This window comes from Oncorhynchus nerka, linkage group LG22, assembly GCF_034236695.1.
Source record: "Oncorhynchus nerka isolate Pitt River linkage group LG22, Oner_Uvic_2.0, whole genome shotgun sequence".
Taxonomy (NCBI): Eukaryota; Metazoa; Chordata; class Actinopteri; order Salmoniformes; family Salmonidae; genus Oncorhynchus; species Oncorhynchus nerka.
Window position 1 is genome coordinate 65,330,339 of NC_088417.1, and position 26,993 is coordinate 65,357,331.

Genomic DNA, 26,993 nt, shown 5'->3' on the forward strand with positions numbered 1-26,993 from the left:
GGTAGGATACGGGGCAATAAATAGGCCATAATGGCAAAATTATTACAGTATGGCAAATTAAACACGGAGATGATAGATGTGCAGAAGATGAGTATTCATAAGTATAAATAGTATCAAAAAGCCATATGAAATTAATGTAAGGTGGGTCAGTCTGCACATTTTAACATTGTTTAATGTTGATAGCTTAAACGGTTCAACAGGAGTAGCATTTAGAGGTTTTTACCATTAAAGTCTTCTGCCCTTTTATTACCATTAAAATGCACTGCATGGCAAGCGGTACCGGAGTGCCAAGTCTAGGACAAAAAGGCTACAGTTTTTACCCCCAAGCCATAAGACTCCTGAACAGGTAATCAAATGGCTACCCGGACTATTTGCATTGTGTGTTGTCACTTCATTGTCACTTCAATCAGTGTAGATTAAGGGAAGGAGACAGGTAAACAAAGGATTTTTAAGCCTTGTGGAATTTAAACATGGATTGTTTAAGTGTGTCATTTGGGTGATTTAAGTGCCTTTGAATTCGATATGGTAATAGGTGACAGGCGCACCGGTTTGAGTGTGTCAAGAACTGCAAAACTGCAGGTTTTTCAATCAACAGTTTCCTGTGTGTATCAAGAATGGTCCACCACCCAAAGGGCATCATGCCAACTTGACACAACTGTGGGAAGCATTGAAGTCAACATGGGCCAGCATCCCCGTGGAACGCTTTCGACGCCTTGTCCATGCCCTGACCAATTGAGGCTGTTCTGAGAGCAAAAGGGGGTGCAACTCAATATTAAGGTGTTCCTAATGTTTTGTACACTCAGATTATGAAACTGTTATGCAGGTGAGTGAGGACCCAAAAGCGGTTTAACAGAAACAGAGTCTTTTAATGTCCAAACACAGGGAAGACATAAATCCTCTTCAGATGTATCGGTTGACAAAAATAGACAACCCGCAGAGAGGGCGACAAATAAATCATAAAGTCCTCTGATCTTTACAGGAGAGTCCCCTTCTAGCAGCAGAGGAGAATAGCAGGGTTAGCGGCAACAGACTGCTGGTCTCTCCGGGTAGGCGCGGGTTGTAGAGGACAGAGGTACCTGATCACACGTAGCATCTGATGAAGAGGCAGATTACGACAGGACGGGACAAGGGTGAAGCAAACGAGAATCTGACAAAGACAGAAGCAGAAACAGAGAGAGAAATAGAGACCTAATCAGAGGGAAAAAAGGGAACAGGTGGGAGAGAGTAAACGAGGTAGTTAGAGGAGATGAGGAACAGCTGGGGGAAGGAAAGGGAGAGAAGGTAACCTAATACGACCAGCAGGGGGAAACGAAGTGAAGAGAAAGAACAGGAACAAGACATAACATGACAATACATGACAGAAACACAGAAAAATCACGTTTTTGACTGCAGTGGGCCTTTAAGCATGTAAGTTGCTGTTTGCACATTTGAAAGTTGGTTTCGTGCTTATAGCTTATAGGGTTAAAGAGTTGTGGCGTATGTTCTAATATGCAAGTGAATTCATATTAAAACTGATTAAAATATGGAGCAATGACAATCTATGAATCTTAGTGTTTCCATCATCCTAATTTTGGTTTGGAGTTTCTAACTTGACTGGTTAAAAGCAGTGGCACTGTGAATATCTACCTCTCGTTGTTGCCATTTACTCTTCTGTAAATATTGCACATTTTAAATCATTATAGTTAAAAAGCATAAATAGTATACACATTCTGAATGCAAGCAATCTCAGTAAGGGTCATTCTAAACACCTCAACATTGGTTTGATGTTGATAGATTAAACAGTGAAAGAGGAGATGTCTCCATTTTTTAAAACCATTTAAGTCTATGGCAATTGATTTGCATGGAGTTTTATGCAAATATGGTTGTAGTATAAAAAGTTTAATAGTATCAAAAATATTTTCTCAAGCAAGCTAAATTAGGGATGTCTGCACATTTGAAAGTTGGTTTCATGTTTATAGCCTAAATCGTTTAAGTTCTAGAGCTGCTCAGTAATAACTAGATCGTCATTTTATGTTAAGTAAAATTGTGGGACTTTAGCGCTTTAAAAGTATTTTTGTGGTAGTGGAAGGAGTGTTGTGATTTTATATTTGAAAAGCAGAGAGGTAGATTAAGATTTCAGTGGCTCTAGGTTTTTGATTTAGTTGTTGTCATTTTTTGGTCTAAATGTCAGTTGAGATTAAATGTAGTTGATGCAGTTACTAAAACAGCTGTATCGTTTGAGCTGTATAATATATTTCTGTTCTGATTTCAGATTTGAATAGCAACGAAGTAGACTCAGATCTCATATGTTCTAAGATTTGTTTTGCTTGCTGCAAAAGTGGTCAAAACTGCAGTTGTTTTAAAAAGTTCTGACGAAAAGTAGTTGATGCAGTTACTAAAACAGCTGTCACTTTTGATTGGTAGAAGATAATTCTATTCTAATTTCAGATTTTAATAGTAAAGAAGTTGTCTAAGTTGTTGGGAAAGTGGTCAAAGTAGCTGATTTCGTCAAAAGTCACAATAGGCCCACTGCACTGTTCTTAGCCCTGGGCTATCCTTAATATTGCCTCAAGAAATTACTAGTGTATCATCATCTTAAAACTAGAAGCACCAAGATGGTAAATCTGATCGTTTTCAATTTTGTATTTTCAATAACTTAATTTCAATAAAAACATTGAACCCATCTGTTCCTGACTTTTCGTAAATATGTGGATTTTACACTCTAGCAGTACTTTCAGACAAATATCATTACAAAACAAAAAAATTCTGAGCATTTCATCTTCAAAGCGCCATGACGGTCAAAATGCATATTTAACAGTAGAATAGCTGGGCCGTGAGGAATACCAATAGCCATCAGTCTAATAAATCAATTTAACTAGAACATATTTAAAAATAACATAATAGAATTTATTAGTTTATGTTACTGTAGGCTATATGTAAAAACAAAATACAAAAAACATAATTTCAAGTGTAATAAATTGTAATTGTGGAATGGCTTTGTTATAACTATTAAACTAAATGTATGTGCGTTGAAACATAGTAAAGCATATTTTTATAATTACAAAACAAATAAAAATACCCAAATCGCAAGACACGTAGTCAATTCAGAAAATTTCAGTAGCCTAAACATCAGTATAGGTGCCAAGGGTGCTTGTGAATAGTGAAAATCATTATCAGATAATTATATTCTGATTTCAGATTTGAATAGCCGAGAAGTAGAGGAAGATTTCATATGCACAAACTTTTTTTCTAAGTTGTTGGGAAAGTGGTCACAGTAGCTGAAGTCAAAAAGTTGAATTGTTGCATTTACAGTGAACTGGATGTTGTGATGTCACAATGGGGTCTTTGAAATCCCATGAAAGTGGATGGAGGACAGAAAGGACACAAACTGTCATCGTTTAAAAAGTATCTAATAAGTCAAAAAGCTGTATGCAAGCACACTATACCAGACCAGACTACACATTTTAAAGTTTTATGCTAGTTGTGAAGGAAAATTTTATGTTGGTGCTTTTCTAATAACCAATTTGACTGGGTTCAAGCTAGTGACTGATTGGTTGTGCCTAGGAGGAATCCTCACTATCAATATAAGCAATTTGGCAGAATGCCCAGAACATTGTTTTGAGAACAGAAAGGGATGTCTCAGTTTCAAGGTCTCAGCTTGGAAAGAAGAGGCCTCGTGAGGTATTGGTCGATCAAATGCATGAACCAAACATGAATTATGAATAGGCTAAATCATGCAAATATAACTTGTCTGTGTAAGCAGTATATACTGTAAGATAACTAAAAGGACTGTCCAGACGGAGCTCACAACCGACATGTACTATGGTGCATTAAGTTTGTTGGAACCTCTCCAACTTTCTGATAATAAAGAACAATTAATTTAATATTACCTTCAGGTGTCCCTGGTGTTGAATTTCCACGACACTAGAAATGCAGTTCAGCGGTGTAAGAGGAGTAGCATTGTAAAGAGAAAAATAAATAAATAATCATAACTAGATGGTATTTTTCCATGAAGAAATATTGGTGGAACTTGCTTTAACTCTTTACCGAATATTTTTGTGGTCGTGGAAGAAGTTTAAAATGTTTTACTTAAGCCAAGATGTTAAATATAGTAAAATAATTGATCTGATTATTTTGATAGACTACACTATCAAGTGTGTTACTTTGGATTGTGAGGTAGTTAGATCATAATGTTTAAACTACAGTTGTGTGTGAACTAAAAGAAGAAAGCAATCTTCTATCAGGACATGGGAATAAAAAGCAGGATTTCAGATAAATAGATGCATGATTTACACTTGTAAAACGTTCAGTGTAAATGAAGTTTGAATTTGAGTTGTATGATGATGTAATGATTATAAAGTTGTTGGCAATTATTTGGGAGAGAAATATAATGGTCCATTTAGTAATGACAGCTCTTTAAAAGTATTTTTGTGGTAGTTGAAGAACTATTTAGAATAGGTTTGTATGTAGACCTACTGGTAGCTAGCTGTAGTTCTATCTAATAAATCAAATCTTTAGGCTAAAAGTACATTTCCTGAAGAAAATGTGGTGTGTTTGCTCGCTTGTTTTAAAGTATGTATGGTTTTGAAGTACGTTATAGTCGTGATAGTGTCTGCAGTAGTAATTGTGGTGACTGGTTATAGTTTAAAAAGTAGTTAGATTAAAAGTTAGGATAGCCTGAACAAATTAAAGTTGGTTTGGTGTTTCTAGCTTGAACCATTCAAAACTACTCTTGGTGCGCTATGGAAATGTTGCAAATTGATATATTTATAGTTGGTGGTTACGTTGGTGGGAGTGTCTCGAGTAGTAATGGCGGTTACTGGTTATGGTAGAAAAAGAAGGAAAATCAAAAGATTGATTGGTTGATATGATAGGATAGCCTGAACATGTGAAAGTTGGTTTGGTGTCTCTAGCTTGAACAGGTACAATTATTGTTGGTGGGTATTATATGATAATTATTCGTCATTGAAGTAGTTGTAATTTATAGTGCAGACCAGAGCTAGACCAGAGCTAGTGCGAACCAGAGCTAGCTAATTGTAACCAGAACAGGAGCTAGTGCAGACCGGTCAGTAGATGTGTAGTTGTGTTGCCGGTTCTTTGGGCCCTACAGTATGGACATGGCCAGTACTTGTGGTCAGTAATTGTGGTTAGTAGTTGTGTTGTTGTGGTCATTAGTTATGTGGTTCAGTAGTTTTGCGAACAGTAGTTGTGTGGTTGTAGTCAGTCGTTTTGGTAAGTAGTTGTGTGGTTCATTAGTTGCGGTCAGTAAATGTGTGGTTCTGGTCAGTAGTTGTGGTCAATAGTTTTGGTCAGTAGTTGTAGGGTTGTGTCCAGTAGTTGTAGTTTTGTAGTTGTGTGGTTGTGATCAGTAGTTGTGGTCAGTAGTTTTGTTTGTGGTTATTAGTTGTGTGGTTCAGTAGTTGTGTGGTCAGTAATTGTGTGGTTATTGTCCATGGTTGTGTGGTCAGTAATTGTGTGGTTGAGGTCAGTAGTTGTGTGGTACATTAGTTGTGTGGTCAGTTGTTGTGGTAAGTGGTGTATTGGTTGTGTCAGTATTTGTGGCCAGTAGTTGTGTGATTGTGGTCAGTAGTTGTCTTCCTTAGTAGTCAATAGATGTAGTTAGTAGTTTTGTGGTTGTGGTCAGTAGTTGTATGTTGTGGTGGTCAGTAGTTGTTGTGGTCAGTAGGTATGGTGATTAGGTATGTGGTCAGTAGTTGTGTGGTCAGTAGTTATGTGGTCAGAAGTTGTGTGGTTGTGGTCAGTAGTTGAGTGGTCAGTAGCTGAGTGGTCAGTAGTTGTGTGGTTGTGGTCAGTAGTTTTGTGGTTAGGATTTTTGGTCAGTAATTGTGGTCAGTAGTTGTGTGGTTGTGGTCAATATTTGTGTGGTTGAGGTCAGTGTTTGAGGTCAGTAGTTGTGTGGTTGTGGTTAGGAGTTATGGTCAGTAGTTATGTGGTCAGTAGTTGTGTGGTTGTGGTTAGGAGTTATGGTCAGTAGTTATGTGGTCAGCAGTTGTGTGGTTGTGGTCAGTAGTTGTGGTCAGTAGCAATGTTCCTTCTAATGTTTTTCAGCACTGAGAAAATGTCAGGTCTGCTCAGTGCAAACTTGAACATTGTGAAAATTCTGTGCAACTTCCAGTGCGCATTTACTGTGAACACTGAGGCTGTACCTGCTTTAAGTTACAGTTTCAGACAGTGGTCAAGTAGCCTACTGTGGCTATTTGATTATAATGTAGGCCTACCAGAGTGGCCTACCATAAAAAACAATGGAGAAAATGCACCCCATAACATTATAACATGGATAAAGCTGTTCTATCATTCACCCCAGTAGAAACCAATTTGTGGTTTTCAATGTAGGTCTACATTCCATGAGACTTTTGATAAAAACATGCATGGCTTGACATTAACCTGTTAATCCGCTTATCCATCAGACAAAGAGGGGACTTAACATGTTGTGTTTGATGCAAGAAACCACTTTACAAAATAAAAATGTGACTGACCAGCTCGATTTGGTCTTAAGTAGCAAAAATTGAAATGGTGTTTTTTTACATTTACATTTACATTTAAGTCATTTAGCAGACGCTCTTATCCAGAGCGACTTACAAATTGGTGCATTCACCTTATGACATCCATTTTTTGATTGGATACAATTAGAGACTCTGAATTAGCAAAGTATATATCATACACTGCAGTTAATGAACAATGAGAAAGTAATTATGCTTTAAAAGTCAAACTTTTTAAGAAAATGGCTTGTGAATGTTTTGGTACACCTACTGGAGAGCTCTTCTTTGTCTACACCCATTAAGCATTGTTCTCTTAAGCCTTAATTTTCTTGTTTTTTAAATTTACGGATAGCCAGGGGAACACTAACACAGACATAATTTACAAACGAAGCACTTGTGTCTCTGGTAAACACACACTATATCAAACCAAATCTATGGATTTGATCTATGGATCTGGTCAGTAGTTGTGTGGTTGTGGTCATTAGTGGTCAGTTGTGGTCAGTAGTTGTGTGGTCATTAATTGTGTGCTTGTAGTCAGTAGTTGTGTGTTTTTGTCAGTAGTTGTTGTAAGTAGTTGTGTGGTTGTGGTAAGTAACCAGATTGAATAATTTTCTTGTTTTTTAAATTTATGGATAGCCAGGGGAACTCTAACACAGACATAATTTACAAATGAAGCACTTGTGTTTAGTGAGTCTTCCAGATCAGATGCAGTAGGCATGACCAGGGATGTTCTCTTGATAAGTGCGTGAATTGGACAATTGTTCTGTCCTGCTAAGCATTAAAAATGTACCTTTGGGTGCCAGGGAAAATGTGTGGAGTAAAAAGTACATTTTATTTTATTTAGGAATGTAGAGGAGTAAAATTAAAAGTAGTAAAAAATATAAATAGTAAAATAATGTACAGATAACACAAAAAATGACTTAAGTACTTTACACCCCTGGTGGTCGTTAGTTGTGGTCAGGAGTTGTGTGGTTGTGGTCATTAGTTGTTTGGTTGTGGTCAGTAGCTGTGGTCAGTAGTTGTGGTCAGTAATTTTGTGGTTTTGCACAGTAGTTGTGATTGTGGTCATTAGTTTTGTGGTTCAGTAGTTGTGTAGACAGCAGTTGTGGTCAGTACTTGCGGTTGTGGTCAGTAGTTGTGGTCAGTAGTTGTGTTCTTCAGTAATTGTGATGAGTAGTTGTGGTCGGTAGTGGACACCACTTTTGGTCAGTAAAAAGTGATCAAAGTAGCTAATTTGTGTCAAAAGTTGCAATGTTGCTTTACAGTTAATGGAAGATGGAAGTGATGATGTCACACTGGGGAACTTTAGAATATTGAGGAAATCCCATGCAAGTGGATGGAGTGCAAAAAGGTAAAAAAGTTGTATGCAAGCAACCTAGTCTACACGTTTTAAAGTTTGAATGGCGTTTCCACCTTAAACGGTATAAGAGTAGAAGTGTTGAAAATAATAATAATATGTCAGAAATAGTTTTTACAATATTGAAGTGTGGCTGCTTTCGCAAGCCACACAATAACTATAAATCAGAAATAATTTGTGCAATTGTAGAGCGTGGCTGCTTTTGCAAGCCACACTATAAATTCCGAAGTACAAGTATGCTGAATATTTAAACAGGGACTTTTGCTGTCACAAGTCCCATTAATAAGAGAATGTAATAAATCAAGAGTTGTGCTTTGCCTTCAGCAAGCGCACATCTAATAATATGGGCGTTATTGTCACCATAACCTAACAGAAGCATAAAATAAACGCCTGCAACTAGATCCCCTGCATACTAGTCTTGACAAGAAGAAAAAGGGAGGTTTTCTTCTGCACTGTTCAACCAATCCAGTAAACGTTGAGGAGTTAAGATGAACGCCCTAAAACGAAAGTCCCTAGCCCTAACCATACTGCTAATCTTATGCCTAACCCTAACCTTAAATTAAGACCAAAAAGCTATAAAAAAAAACAATCATGAATTTTTACGATATTGCCAATTTTGTCTTTATGGCTGTGGTTGTTTTCAGGGCAGAATTATATTGCTTTTTCACAATGATTTTATAACGGGAAACATGCACATGTATGGGGTGCGCCAAATGTATGAATCTCAATTTTGAGGTAGCAGTCTTCAGAAATGGCACATGCAGATATTTAATGTGAAATTTAGGCAAAAGATATAAATAGAAATTATAGCCTTTTTATTGATTTTTATTTATAATTATACTTTTTATTTTTTTATTTTTTTATTAATAATAAAATCAATACAGGAAGAACATGTGGGGACACAATTATAAAATATAAATGAGTCCCCAGTGCACAGAAGCACCTGTATGACGTAATTCAACAGCATCGCGAGCCTTGAACCTTCCCGAATCGCACCTGTGTGAAGCTAGCCACAATAAGGATTAGCCACAATAGAGGAAGTTACAGCTTGCCTTCAAAATAAAAGTTGTCAATTAAATGATTGAAACAAAAAGTGGAATCATGCCTTATTTGGACTAGATAATGCTAAACAAGGTCGGAATGTTGTTATATAAATTCAACAACAGACAATAATTTGTTAATTTCACACCAAAAAGTAACAATCTGTTGAAATCGCACTATGTAGTCTTTGTATTAGACTTTAGAATTGCATTGGGGGCATACTTATATGCACTGTACAGCCTAACCTAAGGATGTTGCACCCATGAAATGGGTTATTAGCCTACTCAGTGACACTCGCAGAACACAACTGTGTAGAGTTTACACAAATATAAGCGTCTTAGCTCTTGTTGGAGGACTTTGACTGTGGGAAATCATCTTTCTAGTCTGTCTATTGTGTGTATTGGGCATTCATATTGTACTGTACAGCTTAACCTATGGATTGTGCACACATGAAGCCTACTCGGGCACACCCACAGAACACAACTATGAAGAGCTTACACAAATATAAGCATCTTAGCTCTTATTAGGGAACTTTAATTGTGGGATATGCGTTCACTTTAAAGCCTTTTGTGCGTATTGAACATTCATATTGGACTTTACAGCCTAAATACTAAACACCCGTGCGAAATGAGCCACATTAACTTATTATTATATTTGGTTGGATTTATATAACAACATTCCGACCTTGTTTAACATAGTCCAAATATGGCACGATACCACTATTTGTTTTAGTTTGAATCACTTTCAATGGCGGATTTTTATTCTGAAGGCAAACGCCACTATTGGCGCTAATCCTTATTGTGGCTAGTTTCACACCGGTGTGAATCGCGACCAACCGAAACAGTACTCTGGAAGGCGACTTGCTACTGCCTCTTTAAGGAAAAAGGGAAACAGTTTAACAAACAATTATAGATAGATGGCTAAGTAGACAACTTCAATGTGGATTTACCGGAATTTTACACGAAGATTTACCGTGAATGTGGAGATAAATGTCGCTTACTTCTGTGGAATAAGGGAATATATGATAGAGCACGAGAGGGTGACTGGTTAGCATACGTCTCGCTAGCTAAACATGGTGGCCAGTAAGCGAAAGGGGATCTAAAATATTTATGAAAATCTTCTTGTTGGATGGTGAGACAACCTTGGTGATGTTGAGTGAGAGTAACCTTTCTACTCGTACTCCCAACCTTGGCTGGATTTGCCGATTTCAAATACACTTTTCGGTTCATCTGAATATCCAGTAAGGAGTCGAGCTGTCCCGACACAATCCTTGGACAACCCGCTTGAAAAGTTATAATGAAGTTTGTTTCATGTTCTACAATGTATTGTACATAGACGAACAAATGAGCATTGAACAACGATGATTTCAAATGCGCGTGGAACATCACTCTCTCAATTCCAGTGTGAGCATGGTTGTAATATTGTTAGCCTACTGCTGAGTTAAACGGCCACAAAATAACTGGTATTCTGAAAAGAAATAATGTAAGCATCAGTGCTGGTAACGTTGTTTCATTTAGGAAATTGTATCATATTGCTTCGTTGTGAAAACACCCACTGTTTGGCAAACCTTTTCTACTCGTACTCTGGGAACATTCACGGCGAGACGTTATGGATTATAACGTAATCCAATACACACACACAGGCCAGAATTTGTGAATTGATGGAAACGAGTGATGGTTTTCACATTTAGGATTTTACGATACTTCATACAACAAAACGTGGATTACCTTCGATAGAATTTAGAGGACTTGCAGAGAATATTACATGGAGACTCGTCTGACATGCCAAGGAAGGAGTTACCACTACCAGAGGGTTGGGAAGAATCCCGGGATTTTGACGGGAAGGTCTACTACATCGACCACATCAACCACGCCACCAGTTGGATTGATCCAAGAGACAGGTATGGTATGACATTCCAGTGACTCTAAAAGCAAGCAGTTGAGTCTTGCTGATAGATTGATGATATGCGCTATCAACAACTATCATCATCCATCAAGTGCTCTTAATCTAATGGTTCATTTGGCACTTAATGAATGGACTCAACTGCAATCTTTGAGTTTACATCACAATTTGAGGTGTCACATAATGTAACAACAAAATAGGCTATAAACCTAGCCTGGGCAGCAGCGAGTGTGCGCTATGGAGTTGCACTAACGTCTTGGTTTAATGTGCCCAGTCGGTAATAAACTAGTGTCCCCCACGACCAATTCATACATAAAACATCCTCCATTCATGCTTTATTAGTATCGGTTTCCTCTAACGAGCTTTAATGGCATTTCGCGTATTGTCATAATAAAGCAAAATTTAACATCATCATGCTAGAGTGGCTAATGCTACTTCCTCATGTTGCCCCTCGCATGTAACAACCAGACGTTGTCCGAAAATGGGGGCAAATGCTGTTTAATTACAGTATGTATACATTTCCCGTTTTTGAATTAGAGGCTGTAAAGGAGTAGACTGATGCCTTTGCAGCCTAAATGGAGGATGTTTTATGTACGAACCGATCGCCGGAAGACAGGTGTGTTATTACTGGTTTTGGCACATTAAGCCCAGATGATAGTGGAGATCCATAGCGGCCCAGGCTACGTACTATAAATCAAGCCTGGGTGTTGATGGAAAAAAAAACATGAAGATTTTCCACAGGAATGTGGCTCATGGTCAACCAGGCATTCACAGGCAGTTAACCCACTGTTCCTAGGCGTCATTGAAAATAAGAATTTGTTCTTAACTGACTTGCCTAGTTAAATAAAGGTTAAAATAAAATAAAAAAGGCATTCCTGTAATTGGAAATTAGCCCTCTGGGTTTGAGTTAGTTTCCCCCTAGTAATATTTTAGTGTAATAGGCTTACAATACTTAGAACTGGGTCATGACAGCCAGGGTCTCATTTACATTACATTACATTACATTTAAGTCATTTAGCAGACGCTCTTATCCAGAGCGACTTACAAATTGGTGCGTTCACCTTAAGACATCCAGTGGAACAGCCACTTTACAATAGTGCATCTAAATCTTTTAAGGGGGGGGTGAGAAGGATTACTTTATCCTGTCCTAGGTATTCCTGAAAGAGGTGGGGTTTCAGGTGTCTCCGGAAGGTTTATACTATATTTATACAGAACCTCGGTGGCAACCATACTTTGGAACTAATTTCGTTTTAGCAGTTACTTAAATCCACTCGGACTTTGACACAAAATCTCTTTTAATAGCTTAGTTTTGGAATGCTTGAGATTATGGGATTTTATTTTTCATTCAGCCTGGATAAGGATAGGCCTTCATATTATATTACAAGATTTTGAAAATAGGCTTTGTGTCAAAAGTTACACCTGTTTTCCTTGGTGGCTGTCATTGTTGCAGTCAGCACACAGAACCATTTACATTAAAAGTCCAATAACATGACAGAAGCAAGGGCACAGACCTCCCCACCTCCCTGGTGAAATTCCTTGGTAGCAGCAAGACCAAGATGGCAGAACTTTGTAAACAAAGACCTCAACACACATTCCTAAAATGCACGGCTGAGGAGGGCTGAGCACAGAGGCTGTAAAGTAAAGACTGATTCATTTAAAATCCCTTTCACTGCTTGCCAATGTGCACAGGGTCAAAGTACAACATCACAACTTGGGATAGAGTTGCGGTCAAAAGGAGAGGGGTTGAGCCAAGTGAGGAACAGACTGTCACTGTAAAGGGTCTGTCTTCTGTAAGTCATATGCCTGTCTCCTAATATATAATATAGGCCATTTAGCAGACACTTTTAGTCACACGTGCATATATTTTACATATGGGAATCAAACCCACAACCTTGGCATCAATGGCGCCACACTCTACCATCTGTGCCATACAAGACCGTACCGTGTCTCCTATGCTGTTCACTGATCTGTGGGAGGGCACAGTAGAACATGAAGCCAGCCCAGAGTACTAAGTCTGAGATGAGACACAGCCATTCTCAAAGTATTGATCTCAGACTGAAATAACCAGACCAGACTGGCCCAAAACTGTCATTGGACATTTACATATCCTTCTACTGCTGTTCAGCAAAAATACATTTATTTTGCTGTGCTGAGCAACATCTGATGAGGGGTTATTAGGAGGCCTACTGATGACGATAACAAATTCCCATTAGACTGGTCTGTCCTATTGGTGAAAAATGTGCTTTCACAAACACCTCTCACTGTGGAACCAAAGAATGTACCAGCCAAGTGTGATCAAAGTTCTATGATACATTCTACAGCTATTACAGGCCTATAACATTTTCAAATACTACAATATCCCAAAGGTATTGTAGTATGGCAGTCTGACCATGTAATCATGAAAACTTTTTCTCTTTGGTCCCCTTAGCCTATCAAACCTGAGTAATGTTATCCTTTAAGCTCAAGAATGAAGCCTGTTAGGCTTAATGGAGATGGTAACTGGAGGACTGAGCCCAACATTCATACCATGCATACATGCATGCATCTCGTTGGCCCCTGCCCTGTCAGTATCTTTCTGGGCTGCATTCGCATACCTCAGCCAGACATATTGTTTATCCACCCTCATGGTGACGCACACACCCAATGCATTCTGTCAGCTGAATGGAATGTTATCTCCCAGATACCAAGCTGTTGCAGGAGGGGAGTTGAAGCAGCTAGCAGCTCTACTTTATTGTTGGACCTTGAGTGCTATGAAATCTAGGTTGGAGTCTCATAAATTTGACTTGAGGAATTTATAGTGCGATGAATGAGTCTGACTCATCATTCAGTTATGCTGCCACATGTTTTCACTCTGCCGCACTCTTTGTCGCTTTGCATTAGAGCATTATCACCTGCTTTTGACTTTGTATGCAAACCTGCCTAGTGTTTTCTACCCTGCCACTTGACTAACTAGTAATGCTGCAGCTCACCTAGGGCCTCTTGTCAACCATGCCTTATTAAAAATGTTGGCATACATGGAGGTTCTTGGATTTGCGTGCACAACAAACTATTGGGATTTCAAACTGTCACACGCAACATATACGCATGTGTTCATTGATAAATCGCTGCCATACTATTTCTGCACTCGTGAACGAGCTTTACAACTCCGCTTGGAAAATGCCCTGCATTCACCGTTTTTATGGTAACAAAAACTGATTAGAAGCACCTGCTGCTCATCAGTTGTTTACCTGTGTTGCCTACAAATACTGTGTTGAATGTAAAAGATTTGCACCTACACACTGAACAAGGCTGCAAAGCAGACATGTCTGTGTACGCTATCCCTAATGCAGTGAAAATAATAATAAAAAATGAATTAAGCTTTGTGACATATTTGAGTGAGGACGCATTACGACTTTTTATTTATCCGAATTCATGGGTTTTTACACACAAACCACACTTCTGGGAGAGTGCGATGGTGTCTTTTTTTGATTATGGTAACAAAAACGCCCTCATTTCCTGTATGATTTGGAGATGTTGGAACTGGACCATGAGTTTCTAAAGTGCAATGCCAAATTTGATCATATTTCTGTGAAGGTTTGAGCAGTATGTTTTATCTTTTGCAGTGGCTTTTTAAAAAATGAAAAAAATGCATGCCGCCTATAGCGCGTGCCAAACACTTCTGCAAGATTGATTGTCTTGAACAATTTTAAAAGTAAATGTTGCATACAGCCCACACCGATATTCAAAAGATGAATTGTTGTTCAAAATTTTGTTCATCAATATGTGCCTGTGTTTTATCTTCTGCCTTGGTATAGGCTTTGAGATTAAATAGGCTATTATGTCACACTTTTGGCTATTGCTCTGCAATACTGTAGCCTACCCATGCTGTCATAGGCTACAGGTCTATTTACTTTCGAGCATGGTTGCCTATTGAATGCGTGATGGATAAATGTTAGCCTATTATTGTTGTTTAGTAGGAATGAACCAGTCATGTCAGAAAAGGGGAGACATGCCCTGCAATATGATTGATTTGGGCCTATTTAATAAAAGTAAGATATTGTATTTATCTTAGGCGACATGCTGCTATGCAATCTTCTCACCAACTTTAAATCTATCTGTTTTATAATTAGGCCTATGTTTTAATGTTTTTTTTTTATTAGTCTACCATTATTATAATTCCTGTGAATCACAAACACCCCCATTTCCACAAAAATAACAATTTGCTTGCAATACAGTTGATCAACCACTAGAGGTTTTGCGTATTCATGGTCTGAGATTTGCGTGGCGATGCGCACACTTTCCCGTCAAGTTCAAAAGGGATAAATACCAACCTTTGCGGGAACTGGTGCAGGCATGGTTGTCTTTTTTTGTGCGCACGCACCTTTTGATTAAAGAGGCCCCAGGAAATGCCGGACCCCCTGTCTTTGTTTGAAACACTTAGCTAAAGGTTAAACCTGTAAAATCAACAACTATGGACTCTGAAATCCGCTCTCGCTATAAAGGCCTACTTGGTCTGCATGGAGTATTAATAATGACAATTTATAACTTTTTATAGTGCTTTTCATTACAATCCAAAGCACTTTAAGCAAAAATAAATAAAAATACATGCTCTTTTGAAGAAAATAAAAAAATGTCAATGAATGGATGATCATGGCAGGTATGGTAGTTCATGGCCTCAGCGGTTTTAGAATTAGTTCTTAACTGACTTGCCTAGTTAAATAATGAAAAAGAAAAACAAAGCAGTCAGCCCAGGAGGACATGTAAAGTAGAGGCAGTTGAGATGAAACTGAGGGGGGCACATCCAGGGGGTTTCAGACTGGTCCAGCCTTTCATCAGGGCACCGTGGACTTGCCATCTCTGAAGCAGCACTTCTCAGTATTAGTCTCTAAAGTCAGACTCTTATGGGTAGAATCATCCACTACCGATGTGTTACACCCACCTGGGTGAAGCCACGACAGCAGCGAAGGCACCAGAGAAGCACACTGCAAGTCAGTCGAATAGTCAACATTGAAGCTAACCACTGGAGAAAACGGCTCAACTTCAACGAGCCTGCCAACTCCAAACACCATCCCTTTACTTTGAGTCAAAACATAGCTGGTTTGTTTGCTAGCAAGTTAGCTAGCTAAGCTTCTTGATGACAGTGACGCATTAGTTAGGGGAAACCAACTAATGCTTGTATTTGTAAGCAACTCACACATACTGCCCATAAGGTAGGCCTAGTAGTTTATGGGTTTAAATAGATTCAACAGAATCTTGAAAAAACCCTATCCTCCAGGGGAGTGCTTTCCTAAGGGATGGTCGCGCCTGGTATTTCCTATATCACACAGCTTATGGAAAAGGCTGGAAAGAAACAGGATTTGTTTTATCATGTGGTTCACAAAAGACCATTATAGAAGCCTTAAGGGGGCCACTCACTCACTACCCAAATGAGTTATTGGAAGACTCATCACTGTTTGAAGAGATTAGGAGATGTCAGCCTGGTGTCCACTCCAGACAGACTGGAAGAGGTATTGCATGCCAGTGCACAGCCAGTGAGTGGCTCACGCTAAGCTCTGGGCCTATTTAAAGCTCTCTGATTGGTCTATTGAGACAGTAAGTCCGCGCTTTTCGGAGGGTAATGATGAGTTCGGCCATCAGCTCCGAGTGATTAGGGGACTGGATTTGCAGGGGTGAGAGGACAGTGGAATGAATCAAATAATGGGATGATGCGCACACAGTCACTCAAAGGACCTGGCACTAGCAGACAGCTTTTTGGGAATTTTTTCTCTCCGCAAAGCCTTTTCCTCTGAGATACATTTAGAACAGGCCTTTTTCATTATTCATAAAGTTAAAAAGGAACTTGTTGGGTTTCACCCTGAGCAAAAAGTCTCTGTGAGGATGGTAATATCTGCCGTCTGCAGAAAAGAGTTTGAGCAAAGGAATAGATCAAGACAAGTTTTCCCACATGTAGCCTACGCCACTGATAACTTGCATAAGCTTATGTTTTCTATCCTTCAACCTAGGTTTATGTCATAGCTATGAGGGAAATTGGGATTAGGTTAATTGTGAACCCAAGTGTGCCAAGTTAGATCAGAATGAAGAAGACAACACCTGAATATATCCAACCCACCTAATGTACGAACTGAAAGGCTGATTCTTGGATGTTACTCAGCAAATAGCGCCCTTCCCTTTTTCCATTGGCACTTTGCACATTGGTCGTGCTGGTAGAGTCTTCCCGAGGGGCCTTTTATGTATGGTGGCCACTGAGGTCTCCTGGGTATCCTGTGATCCTGAGCCTGGCTTGGTGTTGGAAGGCCTGGAGGGGTTGCCTCAGAAACATCTAGGAAATTTGTGAAATGCCAGGTCCCAGCTTCCAGCTATTGTGCTTTGCAAACCCCACTCGATGCGAATAGAGACCTAATTAGGGCCCTTTTATTAGAGACACACAGACATCGTGCAATTCTGGTAGATCATTTGGTTGTCACTGAGGGCTATCTTTGCATGCACCCTGGCTGGCCCACTATCTTGTCATGGTCATCCTGATTTACTCTTGCTGTGACACCTCTAATTCTTACCATCAGTTGACTGTTGTTTCTTGTGTGTGATTTTCAGGCAGACTAAACCTCTGACATTTGCTGACTGCATTGGCGATGAGCTGCCAGTGGGTTGGGAGGAGGCCTACGACCCCAATGTTGGGGCCTACTATGTGGACCATAACACAAGTGAGTCCAATTCTCCATAACACTAACTTCTGGCACCCATATTCATCACACATTTGTGAAGAAACACATGGCCAGTCAAATGAAGATGCAAAATTATTTCAACATTTCTTCTCTCATTCTTTCTTGTTTGTTATGTTCTGTCTCCCTTTCCTCTCCCCTTGATCTCTCTCTTTCCCCTCTACCACCATCAGAGAGCACTCAGCTGGAGGACCCACGGGCCCAGTGGCAGCGGGAGCAGGAGGTCATGTTGCGGGAGTACCTGGACGTGGCCAAGGACTCGCTGAGCGCCCAGAAAGAGATCTACCAGGTGAAGGAGCAGCGGCTTCGCCTGGCCCAGCAGGAGTACCGCCAGCTCAATGACGCCTGGAAGGACAAGTCCACCTCTCAGACCAGCTGTAAGGACAAGCCGGGGGGGGGGGGGGGGGCAGGTTTATGGGCTGGCAGAAGGAACAGGTGTGCAGGTAGCAACGGTGATGAGGGTCAAAAGGGGGCAGAGAAGCCAGGAAACTTGAAGGGCTGTACGTAAACAGGGCGCAAGGAATCAGAGAGATTAGGTGGCAAAAGAGAAGAGAACTAGAGTGATTGGTAGTCTTTTATTATTCTTCTGAGTGATGCAACGCTTTTGACACTGGGGAGGTGCACATAAATTTGACCACAGGATTACAGCACATCATAGTTCACTCAAGTTGTCAGTAATTTACATTTTTGGGGAATTAAAGCTACTCCCTACTTATTTAACTTGACTCCATTCCTAAGAGGAATACTCTGCCATTGCTCAGACTTGAAGTAGTGATTTACAGTAGTTTGATAACACACAGAGGATTGATGAGTAGGGCCTTGAAGTTGAATAGCGTGATGTAGAGGATTAGATAACACCCTGGCTCTTATCTCCCACAGTGAATTCCAGATCGTCCTCCAGCAGTAAATATGACCCAGAAATCCTCAAAGCCGAGATAGTCACTTCCAAAAGTAGGGTAAGAAACTGTTTAAATAAATAAATAATTTAATAACATTTTTTTTTTTACACCATCTCCGTACTCCAACTATGGACTGCTTTACGTGTGTTCAGTAATCATTAGGAATGGATGTGTATACCCATATGTGTCTTTAAGTCTCCTGTTTTGACTTAATTCTCATCCCTAAGATTTGCAAACATTAGTGCATGAAAAAGGCTTAGTCCAATGGACTGTTGCTAAGTGACTGAGTGTCCAACTCTTTCTCATTGTAAAGGAGGAATGTGTGTAAGTGACATCTTTGTCTGAGACCTCCACCCAGGGTTGCGTCCCAAATTGCATCTCATTCCCTATATAGTGTACTACTTTTGACCAGGGCCCTTATGGCTCTGGTCAAAAGTAGTTAACTACATAGGGTGCCATTTGGGACGAATCCCAGAGCTGTCGGTTGGCGTTGTGCAACATTATACAACGGGTGGGCTAATTCTGATTGGTTAAAAGCGCATTCTAGCCCGTGTCTATTCCACAAGATACCACCAGCTAAATATATGATGTTAAAATGCCTTTTTACTCTGTTCCATCTGACTGCGCACTCCACTGTCTCATCAGCCCAGGCAGGGAAGTTAACATGATCTCCACCATTAAAAAGCATATAGATGTTATCTCACGTTTCTTTTAGACTAACATTTATTTTTCAGCAGCGGAGATTTGTATATGAACTTTGCTGTCTGTCTCCGACATTTGCAACATTGTTTCAATTTTCAGATTTGATCTCCAACTGTCCCATAGTAATGAACGTGTAGGGGTCGGGAAGAGAGTGGCAGGCATAATTTCTCAGCCAGCCTAAATCCTGAATCAGCTGGCATCATTTTTATGGATATATATGCAAATAAATATCAATTGAAAAAAGGTAAAATGTAACAGTGCAGCAAGTTTGCACTCTTTCCAGCTTCAGTTTGAAGTTGTTGTGTCCTAATGAGAGAACGTATTTTCTATGCCAGGTGAAATCGTGCCTCATTAGCTCATTGTTATGGATGTATCCAAATAAATGTCCCTAGAAAACAGCTTAAACAAATGCAGCTGCTGTTGTTTTTGCACTGTTTGACATGACTAAGTTAGCTGTATTTGGCTAGTGAGCCAACAAGGGATAAGAATGTTGCCAACCAGTATGGCAATGGAACATTTAGAATGAACGACTGGGTCCTGTCCATAGATACAGAACAAAAAGACTGAATGACTGGGTCGTGTCTCTGTCCACGGAAACAATAGACGCAACGACCAGCCGGCTTGGCTAGCAATCATAGTCCCGAAACAAAACTACATCTTGTGGAAGGGTGAAATAGTATGAATAGGGCCTCCCGGGTGGCGTGGTGGGCTAAGGCACTGCATCGCAGTGCTAGCTGGGCCATCCGATATTCAGGGTTTGAGTCCAGGTTCTGTCGCAGCCGGCCGCGACTGGGAGGCCCATGGGGCAGCGCACAATTGGCCCAGCGTCGTCTGGGTTAGGGAGGGTTTGGCTGGTAGGGATATCCTTGTCTCATCGTGCACTAGCGAATCCTGTGGCGGGCCGGTCGCAGTGCACGCTGACCAGGTTGCCAGGCGTACGGTGTTTCCTCTGACACATTAGTGCGGCTGGCTTCCGGGTTGGATGGGCATTGTGTCAAGAAGCAGTGCGGCTTGGTTGGGTTGTGTTTCAGAGGACGCATGGCTCTCAACCTTCGCCTCTCCCGAGTCCATACAGGAGTTGCATCGATGAGACAAGACTGTAACTACTACCAATTGGATACCAGGAAATTGGGGAGAAAAAAGGGGTAAAATAGAAATGGTATGATTTTAATGAATCAAAATAGCGTTTTTAATTAAAATATGTCGATCATTATTTGAATATGTTTGTCTCGGGCCCAACAACACCTATGCTAATATATCCTCCGAACACCGGCTTCTCGGTCATTATCACTTAAATAACACCCTCTGTTGGATTATTTGTGGATCTTTCCTTCACATTTCATAAAAAAAACAATAAGGGAATGTTTTGCTTTAATAATATGTAATCGGCCTATATCCAGTTATATCCAAATAATTTTTCCTCATGAAACAAACATTAGCTGAATATAACAAAAGCTGTTCCCAAATATAGCCGAATAATCATATCTTCCGTAATCAATTTCAGTAAAATATGCATATCTTCCGTAATTTCAGTAAAATATGCAGTGTGTTTCTCTCAGTTGAATAAGCCGAACATAATCATATTGCCAGTAATCAATAGTATTTCAATTTGGGCACTTTTTTTTCTTCTCAGTGAAATAACTCTATTCCGGTCACTCAAGGCCATCAGACTACTAAACAGCAATCACTATCTCAGAGAGGATGCTGTCTACATGAGACCCAAGCACTGGCCACTTTAATAAATGGATTCAATGCACTCTAAATAATGTCACTTTAATAATGTCTACATATCTGATATTACTCATATCATGTGTATATACTGTGTTTTATAACATCTACTGCACCTTGCCTATGCCGCTCGGCCATCGCTAATCCATATACTTATATGTACATATTCTCATTCACCCCTTTAGATTTGTGTGTACAAGGTAGTTGTTGGGGAATTGTTAGATTACTTGTTAGATATTACTGCACTGTCGGAACTAGAAGCACAAGCATTTCGCTACACTCGCATTAACATCTGCTAACCATGTGTATGTGAGAAATAAGATTTAGTTTGTTTGTCTCAGGTGAATAAGCTGAAGAGGGACCTCGCCTGCATGAAACAAGAATTGCAGCATAAAGAGCAGGGCTTTGAAACACTGAAAGAGTAAGTGCAACCCAACATCATTACACGATCACAATTACACTTAGTAGTAGTAGTAGTAGGCTTCTGCTTTTTTTCGATACCGCCGTAAAAAGATTCCCATTATCAACACACTTGAGGCCCTCATCTCACCCTGGTTGAAAAGGCAGCTCCCTGACTGAATTTGATGATGACCCTCAAAATGGTCAAATATCACAATTTTTGTCTGTGAAACCCATTTCTCTTTGAATGCCTGGAGTGCCGTTGTGGAAAAAGACAGATGTGCCCTGCCTCAGTTCAGCGAGTTACATTTTTTTAAACGAATGACAAGCTACATAGTAGTTCGACTGGATTCCAACCGTTCTTCCGTGACCTTCATTTTGCTATCAAATTTCAAACCTTCCTTTGCTATCAAACATTTACCAACAATCATGAAACCGTACTAATATACGAACACTGCTACATCCTGTCTGTCCTCAACTCTCCTTTCCCAGAGAAAATACTTCAGGGTCTTTATAACAAAAGACCGAAATATAACGAGAGTATCTATTCTAACAGTATATATTTATACTGAAGTGGAAAAGGCTTGGATAGGCTTCACTGGTTCTAGTTCTCCTTGGTCTTCAGTGAAGGAGTGCTGCCCCCTCCCTCCTTTCCTCTGCTCTCTGAACAATGTGGAAAGACCTGTTATTCCACTGCATGCATGACTTGCTGTTGACTGACTTTACATATTTGATGCTGCTGCCACGGACGGTCTCTCCATGTGTAGCTGACTGTCTGGGCTTCAGGCTCTTTCCTCTACACCTGTGGCCCTTAAAATCCAGTTTGGTTCCTGTCCTGGATCCTTAGTTTTGTTATTGTTCACTCTAATCCAGATTAGATCAGGATGGTTTAAAAGTGTCACTAGTATTTTCATAGTGAAAATGAAATGTTTTTTTTAAACAACATACCTCTTTAACGAACACAAAACTAAAGATGAATAATATGAGAGCAACAATGTACAAGATAGTGCTATCTATGTAGTATTTAGGCATACTCACTGATTCAGTTTCATAACCTATATCACTGGCTGGTCAGTTTCCAACTTGTCTCTTTTTCACTCTTTTTCTCCCTCACTTTCTCTTCCTCTCCCACCTTATCCTTCTTCTTCCCCTCCCTCAAGGATCGATCACAAGGTGTCCAGTGCGCCGTACGGCTTCAAGCTCCATGAGGCGCAGGCCATTCTGAACGAAGTCAAGTCTATCAAGGACGCCATCAGCTCCGGGGAGAAGGAGAAACAGGAGCTCATGCAGGTAAGCAGGGAGGGGGATGAGGGAGGGAGGGGGTCAGGTGTTGTAGTGCTATGAGGAGATGGGTAGATGACAGCCTGTCAGCTTCATATGAGACGATGGGGGGGATCAGAGGATGCAGGAGTGAGGGGGGGGGCTTTTTTGAGCTAGGCTGACTGTCATGGAAAGGAAAGTGAGAATGAAGTAGAGAAAGGTGTAAAGAGGGAGGGAGATGGGGTGGGCTGATGGTCAGGGAGGGAAAGAGAAAGGAGAGAGCGAAGAAGAAAGGGAGTAGACAGGAGCTGCAGAGTCTCGTCTTGGTCTCGTGTTCCTCTTCATCTCACATGGCACAGCATTTTCTCTCTGCTGGTGTATCTCCCACCTCCCTTGTTACCTGTGTCCCAGCGCCCCTGGGCTGAGTAGCAGACAGACAGACAAGACCGCATGGTACTGCAGACTCTGTCATGACTTTGCTGCTCAATCAATGATTCACCAGCATGCTAAGTCTTTTAGAAGCTGAGCTGGAGGAGGGGTTGGTAGTCGACCTACCTTCTTCATGCTTCCTCCTCTGCTTTGATCTGAGGGAGTGGGACACACGTGCGCTCATGCAAAACACACACGCACATCAAATGTGCCCCAGTTTTAATCTGGGTGGCAGTAGAAAACAACAAACAGTGTGTTTGTTAGTAGGGGCTGGGTTGTGTTTAATAATGCAGAGCCTCTCTCTCTCTCATGTGCTCTCTCTCTCTCTCTCCACTGGGCTGTCTCCCCTCCCCAGCCTTCTGCAGCTGACAGTTCAGTTGTATGTACAGTTGAAGTTGGAAGTTTATATACACCTTAGCCAAATATATTTAAACTCAGTTTTTCACAATTCCTGACATTTAATCAGGTCAGTTAGGATTACCACTTTATTTTAAGAATGTGAAATATCTGAATAATTGTAGAGAATCATTTATTTAGCTTTTATTTCTTTCATCACATTCCCAGTGGGTCAAACGTTTACTTACACTCAATTAGTATTTGGTAGCATTGCCTTTAAATTGTTTAACTTGGGTCAAATGTTTCGGGTAGCTTTCAACAAGCTTCCCACAATAAGTTGGGTGAATTTTGGCCCATTCCTCCTGACAAAGCTTGTGTAACTGAGTCAGGTTTTTAGGCCTCCTTGCTCGCACACACTTTTTCAGTTCTGTCTACAAATGTTGTGTATGATTGAGGTCAGGGCTTTGTGATGGCCACTCCAATACCTTGACTTTGTTGTCCTTAAGCCATTTTGCCACAACTTTTGAAGTTTGCTTGGGGTCATTGTCCATTTGGAAGACCCATTTGCGACCAAGCTTTAACTTCCTGACTGATGTCTTGAGATGTTGCTTCAATATATCCCCTTATTTGTCCGTCCTCATGATGCCATCTATTTTGTGAATTGCACCAGTCCCTTCTGCAGCGAAGCACCCCCACAACATGATGCTGCCACCCTAGTGCTTCACGGTTGGGATGATGTTCTTCATCTTGCAAGCCTCCCCCTTTTTCCTCCAAACATAACGATGGTCATTATGGCCAAACAGTTCTATTTTTGTTTCATCGGACCAGAGAACATTTCTCCAAAAAGTACGATCTTTATCCCCATGTGCAGTTGCAAACCATAGTCTGGCTTTTTTTATGGTGGCTTTGAGGCAGTGGCTTCTTCCTTGCTGAACGGCCTTTCAGGTTATGCACACTATTGTTTGTACAGATGAACGTGGTACTTTCAGGCATTTGGAAATTGCTCCCAAGGATGAACCAGACTTGTGAAGGTCTACAATTTATTTTCTGATTTATTTTGATTTTCCCATGTCAAGCAAAGAGGCACTGAGTTTGAAGGCAGGCCTTGAAATACATCCACATGTACCCCTCCAATTGACTCAAATTGTGTCAATTAGCCTATCAGAAGCTTCCAAAGCCATGACATTATTTTCTGGAATTTTCCACGCTGTTGAAAGGCAACGTCAACTTAGTGTATGTTAACTTCTCATCCACTGGAATTGTGATACAGTGAATTATACATGAAATTATCTGTCTGTAAACCATTTTTGGAAATATTACTTGTGTCATGCACAAAGTAGATGTCCTAACCGACTTGCCAAAACTATTTTTTGTTAACAAGAAATTTGTGCAGTGGTTGAAAAACGAGTTTTAATGACTCCAACCTAAGTGTATGTAAACTTCCGTCTTCAACTGTATGTGTGTGATTTGTATTTTCTGTCTGACTGCAGTGTATGAAGCCCGTCCAACTCAGTCAGCATTGTGTCAGTTGCCAGTCTTGTCTTTGCTGGTTTTGCTTGAATTGTGTACTTTAATATTAAAGATGAGGTTCATTCCACTCTGATTCAGTGCTGAGCCATTTATTATTTATTTTATCACTGACTGCACTGATTTTATCATTGATTTAGGTTACCATGTTTGGCCACTTGCAAAAGCACATCTTTATGCAATGTACAGGACCCCATCTCTGTGAACACGACTATGGTCTGTATATTAAAGATTGAAACCATAGGACAGGAGCTTTGTAAATTCAAGATACACAGCAAAATATGTAAACAATACTAGCCGTGACTTCTCTCTGATGTGTCAAGCCTGTACACAGTATGTCTGTCTCCTCTCCCTGTAGAAACTAGCAGTGCTTAAGGATGGCTTCCAGCTGGACTCAGTGGGTTCTCAGTCTGACCTGTGGGGCAGCAGCCCCTCCCTGGCCAACTCTGAGTTGTCCATCCCTCGACTCTACTCCGAAACCAGCTCCCAGACAGACATACCTGCTGAGGTGAGAGGTTGTGTTCAGTTGGCACCAAATGGACAAATTGGGAAGCACTACCTGGACTTGTCCAATAAGAAATGCTTGTTTTCGTTTTCTGTTCAAAAATGTTCTGCTTTGGTGTGACCTAATGAACAGGACCCAGGTGTAACCTTTGGAAGCGTGCCATGGAATGATGCACAGATACTGCTTGCATCACTAATTGATCAGAATGTAGGTTTGTCACACCACACCTTCAGTTCTGTTATTCTTTTGTTTGATCCAGTTTGGGACCAACACCAACAAGTTGGCAGAGAAGGTTCGACTAAGCCTGAAGTATGAAGAAGCAAAAAGAAGGTAACTTGTGTAACCCAAATAAGGGTTTTTCAAACTTTTCTTTCCCAGGCCAACTGGCAACCCAGGGAACCCCATCGTATGTTAGCACATTAAAAAAAAGTAACATTAAGTCTTATCAGGTGAATGATATTGGCAGGTAGAAGTAATCAACATTTTAAAATGAATAGATTTGGTAGACAGTTGTTTTGACCTTCCTGCATTTCATTGGAAGAGGAAGTGTAAACTCTAACAATAGTCTATTAGCTAGAAAGGTACACTACATTACCAAAAGTATGTGGACACCTGCTCATCGTACATCTCATTCCAAAATCATGGGCATTAACATGGAGTTGATCCCCCCTTTGCTTATTTTACAGCCTCCACTCTTCTGGGAAGGCTTTTGACTAGATGTTGGACATTGCTGTGGGGGCTTGCTTCCTTTCAGCCAGAAGAGCATTAGTGAGGTCGGGCACTGATGTTGGGCGATTAGGCTTGGCTCGCAATCGATGTTCCAATTCATCCCAAAGGTTTTTGATGGGTTTGAGGTCAGGACTCTGTGCAGGCCAGTCATTCCACACCGATCTCGACAAACCATTTCTGTATGGACCTCACTTTGTGCATTGGGGCATTGTCATGCTGAAACAGAAATGGGCCTTCCCCAAACTGTTTCCACACAATCATCTTAAATGTAATTGCATGCTTTAGCGTTAAGGTTTTCCTTCATTGGAACTAAAGGGCCTAGCCCAAACCATGAAAAACAGCCCAAGACCATTATTCCTCCTCCACCAAACTTTACAGTTGGCACTATGCATTGGGGCAGGTAGCGTTCTCCTGGCATCCGCCATACCCAGATTCGTCCGTCGGACTGCCAGATGGTGAAGTGTGATTCATCACTCCAGAGAACGTGTTTCCACTGCTGCAGAGTCCAATGGCAGGGAGCTTTACACCACTCCAGTCGATGCTTGGCATTGCACATGGTGATTTTAGGCTTGTGTGCGGCTGCTCTGCCATGGAAACCCATTTCATGAAGATCCCAATGTACAGTTCTTGTGCTGACATTGCTTCCAGAGGCAGTTTGGAACTCAGTAGTGAATGTTGCAACCGCGGACCGATTTTTACTCTGCGGTCCCGTTCTGTGAGCTTGTGTGGCCTACCACTTCACGGCTGAGGCATTGTTGCTCTTGGACTTTTTGACTACACAATAACATCACTTTCAGTTGACTGGGGCAGCTCTGGCAGGGGAGAAATTTGACGAGCTGACTTGTTGGAAAGGTAACATCCTATGACGGTACCATGTTGAAAGTCACTAATCTCTTTAGTAAGGCCATTCTACTGCCAATGTTTGTCTATGGAGATTGTGTGGCTGTGTGATCATGGGAGCCCTGACATTGAGTTTGAGCGGTATAGGACCACCTGTTGCGC

At 40.7% G+C, this 26,993-nt stretch overlaps 1 protein-coding gene across 1 annotated transcript in view; it reads left to right on the forward strand.

The window, feature by feature from the left end:
* Window positions 1–9,707: 9,707 nt before the first annotated feature.
* wwc1 (WW and C2 domain containing 1) overlaps window positions 9,708–26,993 on the forward strand; it is a 45,106-nt gene continuing 27,820 nt past the window's right edge. Inside the window, exons 1-8 of the mRNA XM_029627630.2 lie at window positions 9,708–10,777; window positions 17,350–17,459; window positions 17,651–17,854; window positions 18,357–18,433; window positions 21,148–21,227; window positions 22,366–22,495; window positions 25,116–25,265; window positions 25,522–25,592. Of these exons, the coding sequence (XP_029483490.1) occupies window positions 10,659–10,777; window positions 17,350–17,459; window positions 17,651–17,854; window positions 18,357–18,433; window positions 21,148–21,227; window positions 22,366–22,495; window positions 25,116–25,265; window positions 25,522–25,592 (941 nt within the window). The 5' untranslated portion in view covers window positions 9,708–10,658. The remainder of the gene's footprint in view (window positions 10,778–17,349; window positions 17,460–17,650; window positions 17,855–18,356; window positions 18,434–21,147; window positions 21,228–22,365; window positions 22,496–25,115; window positions 25,266–25,521; window positions 25,593–26,993) is intronic.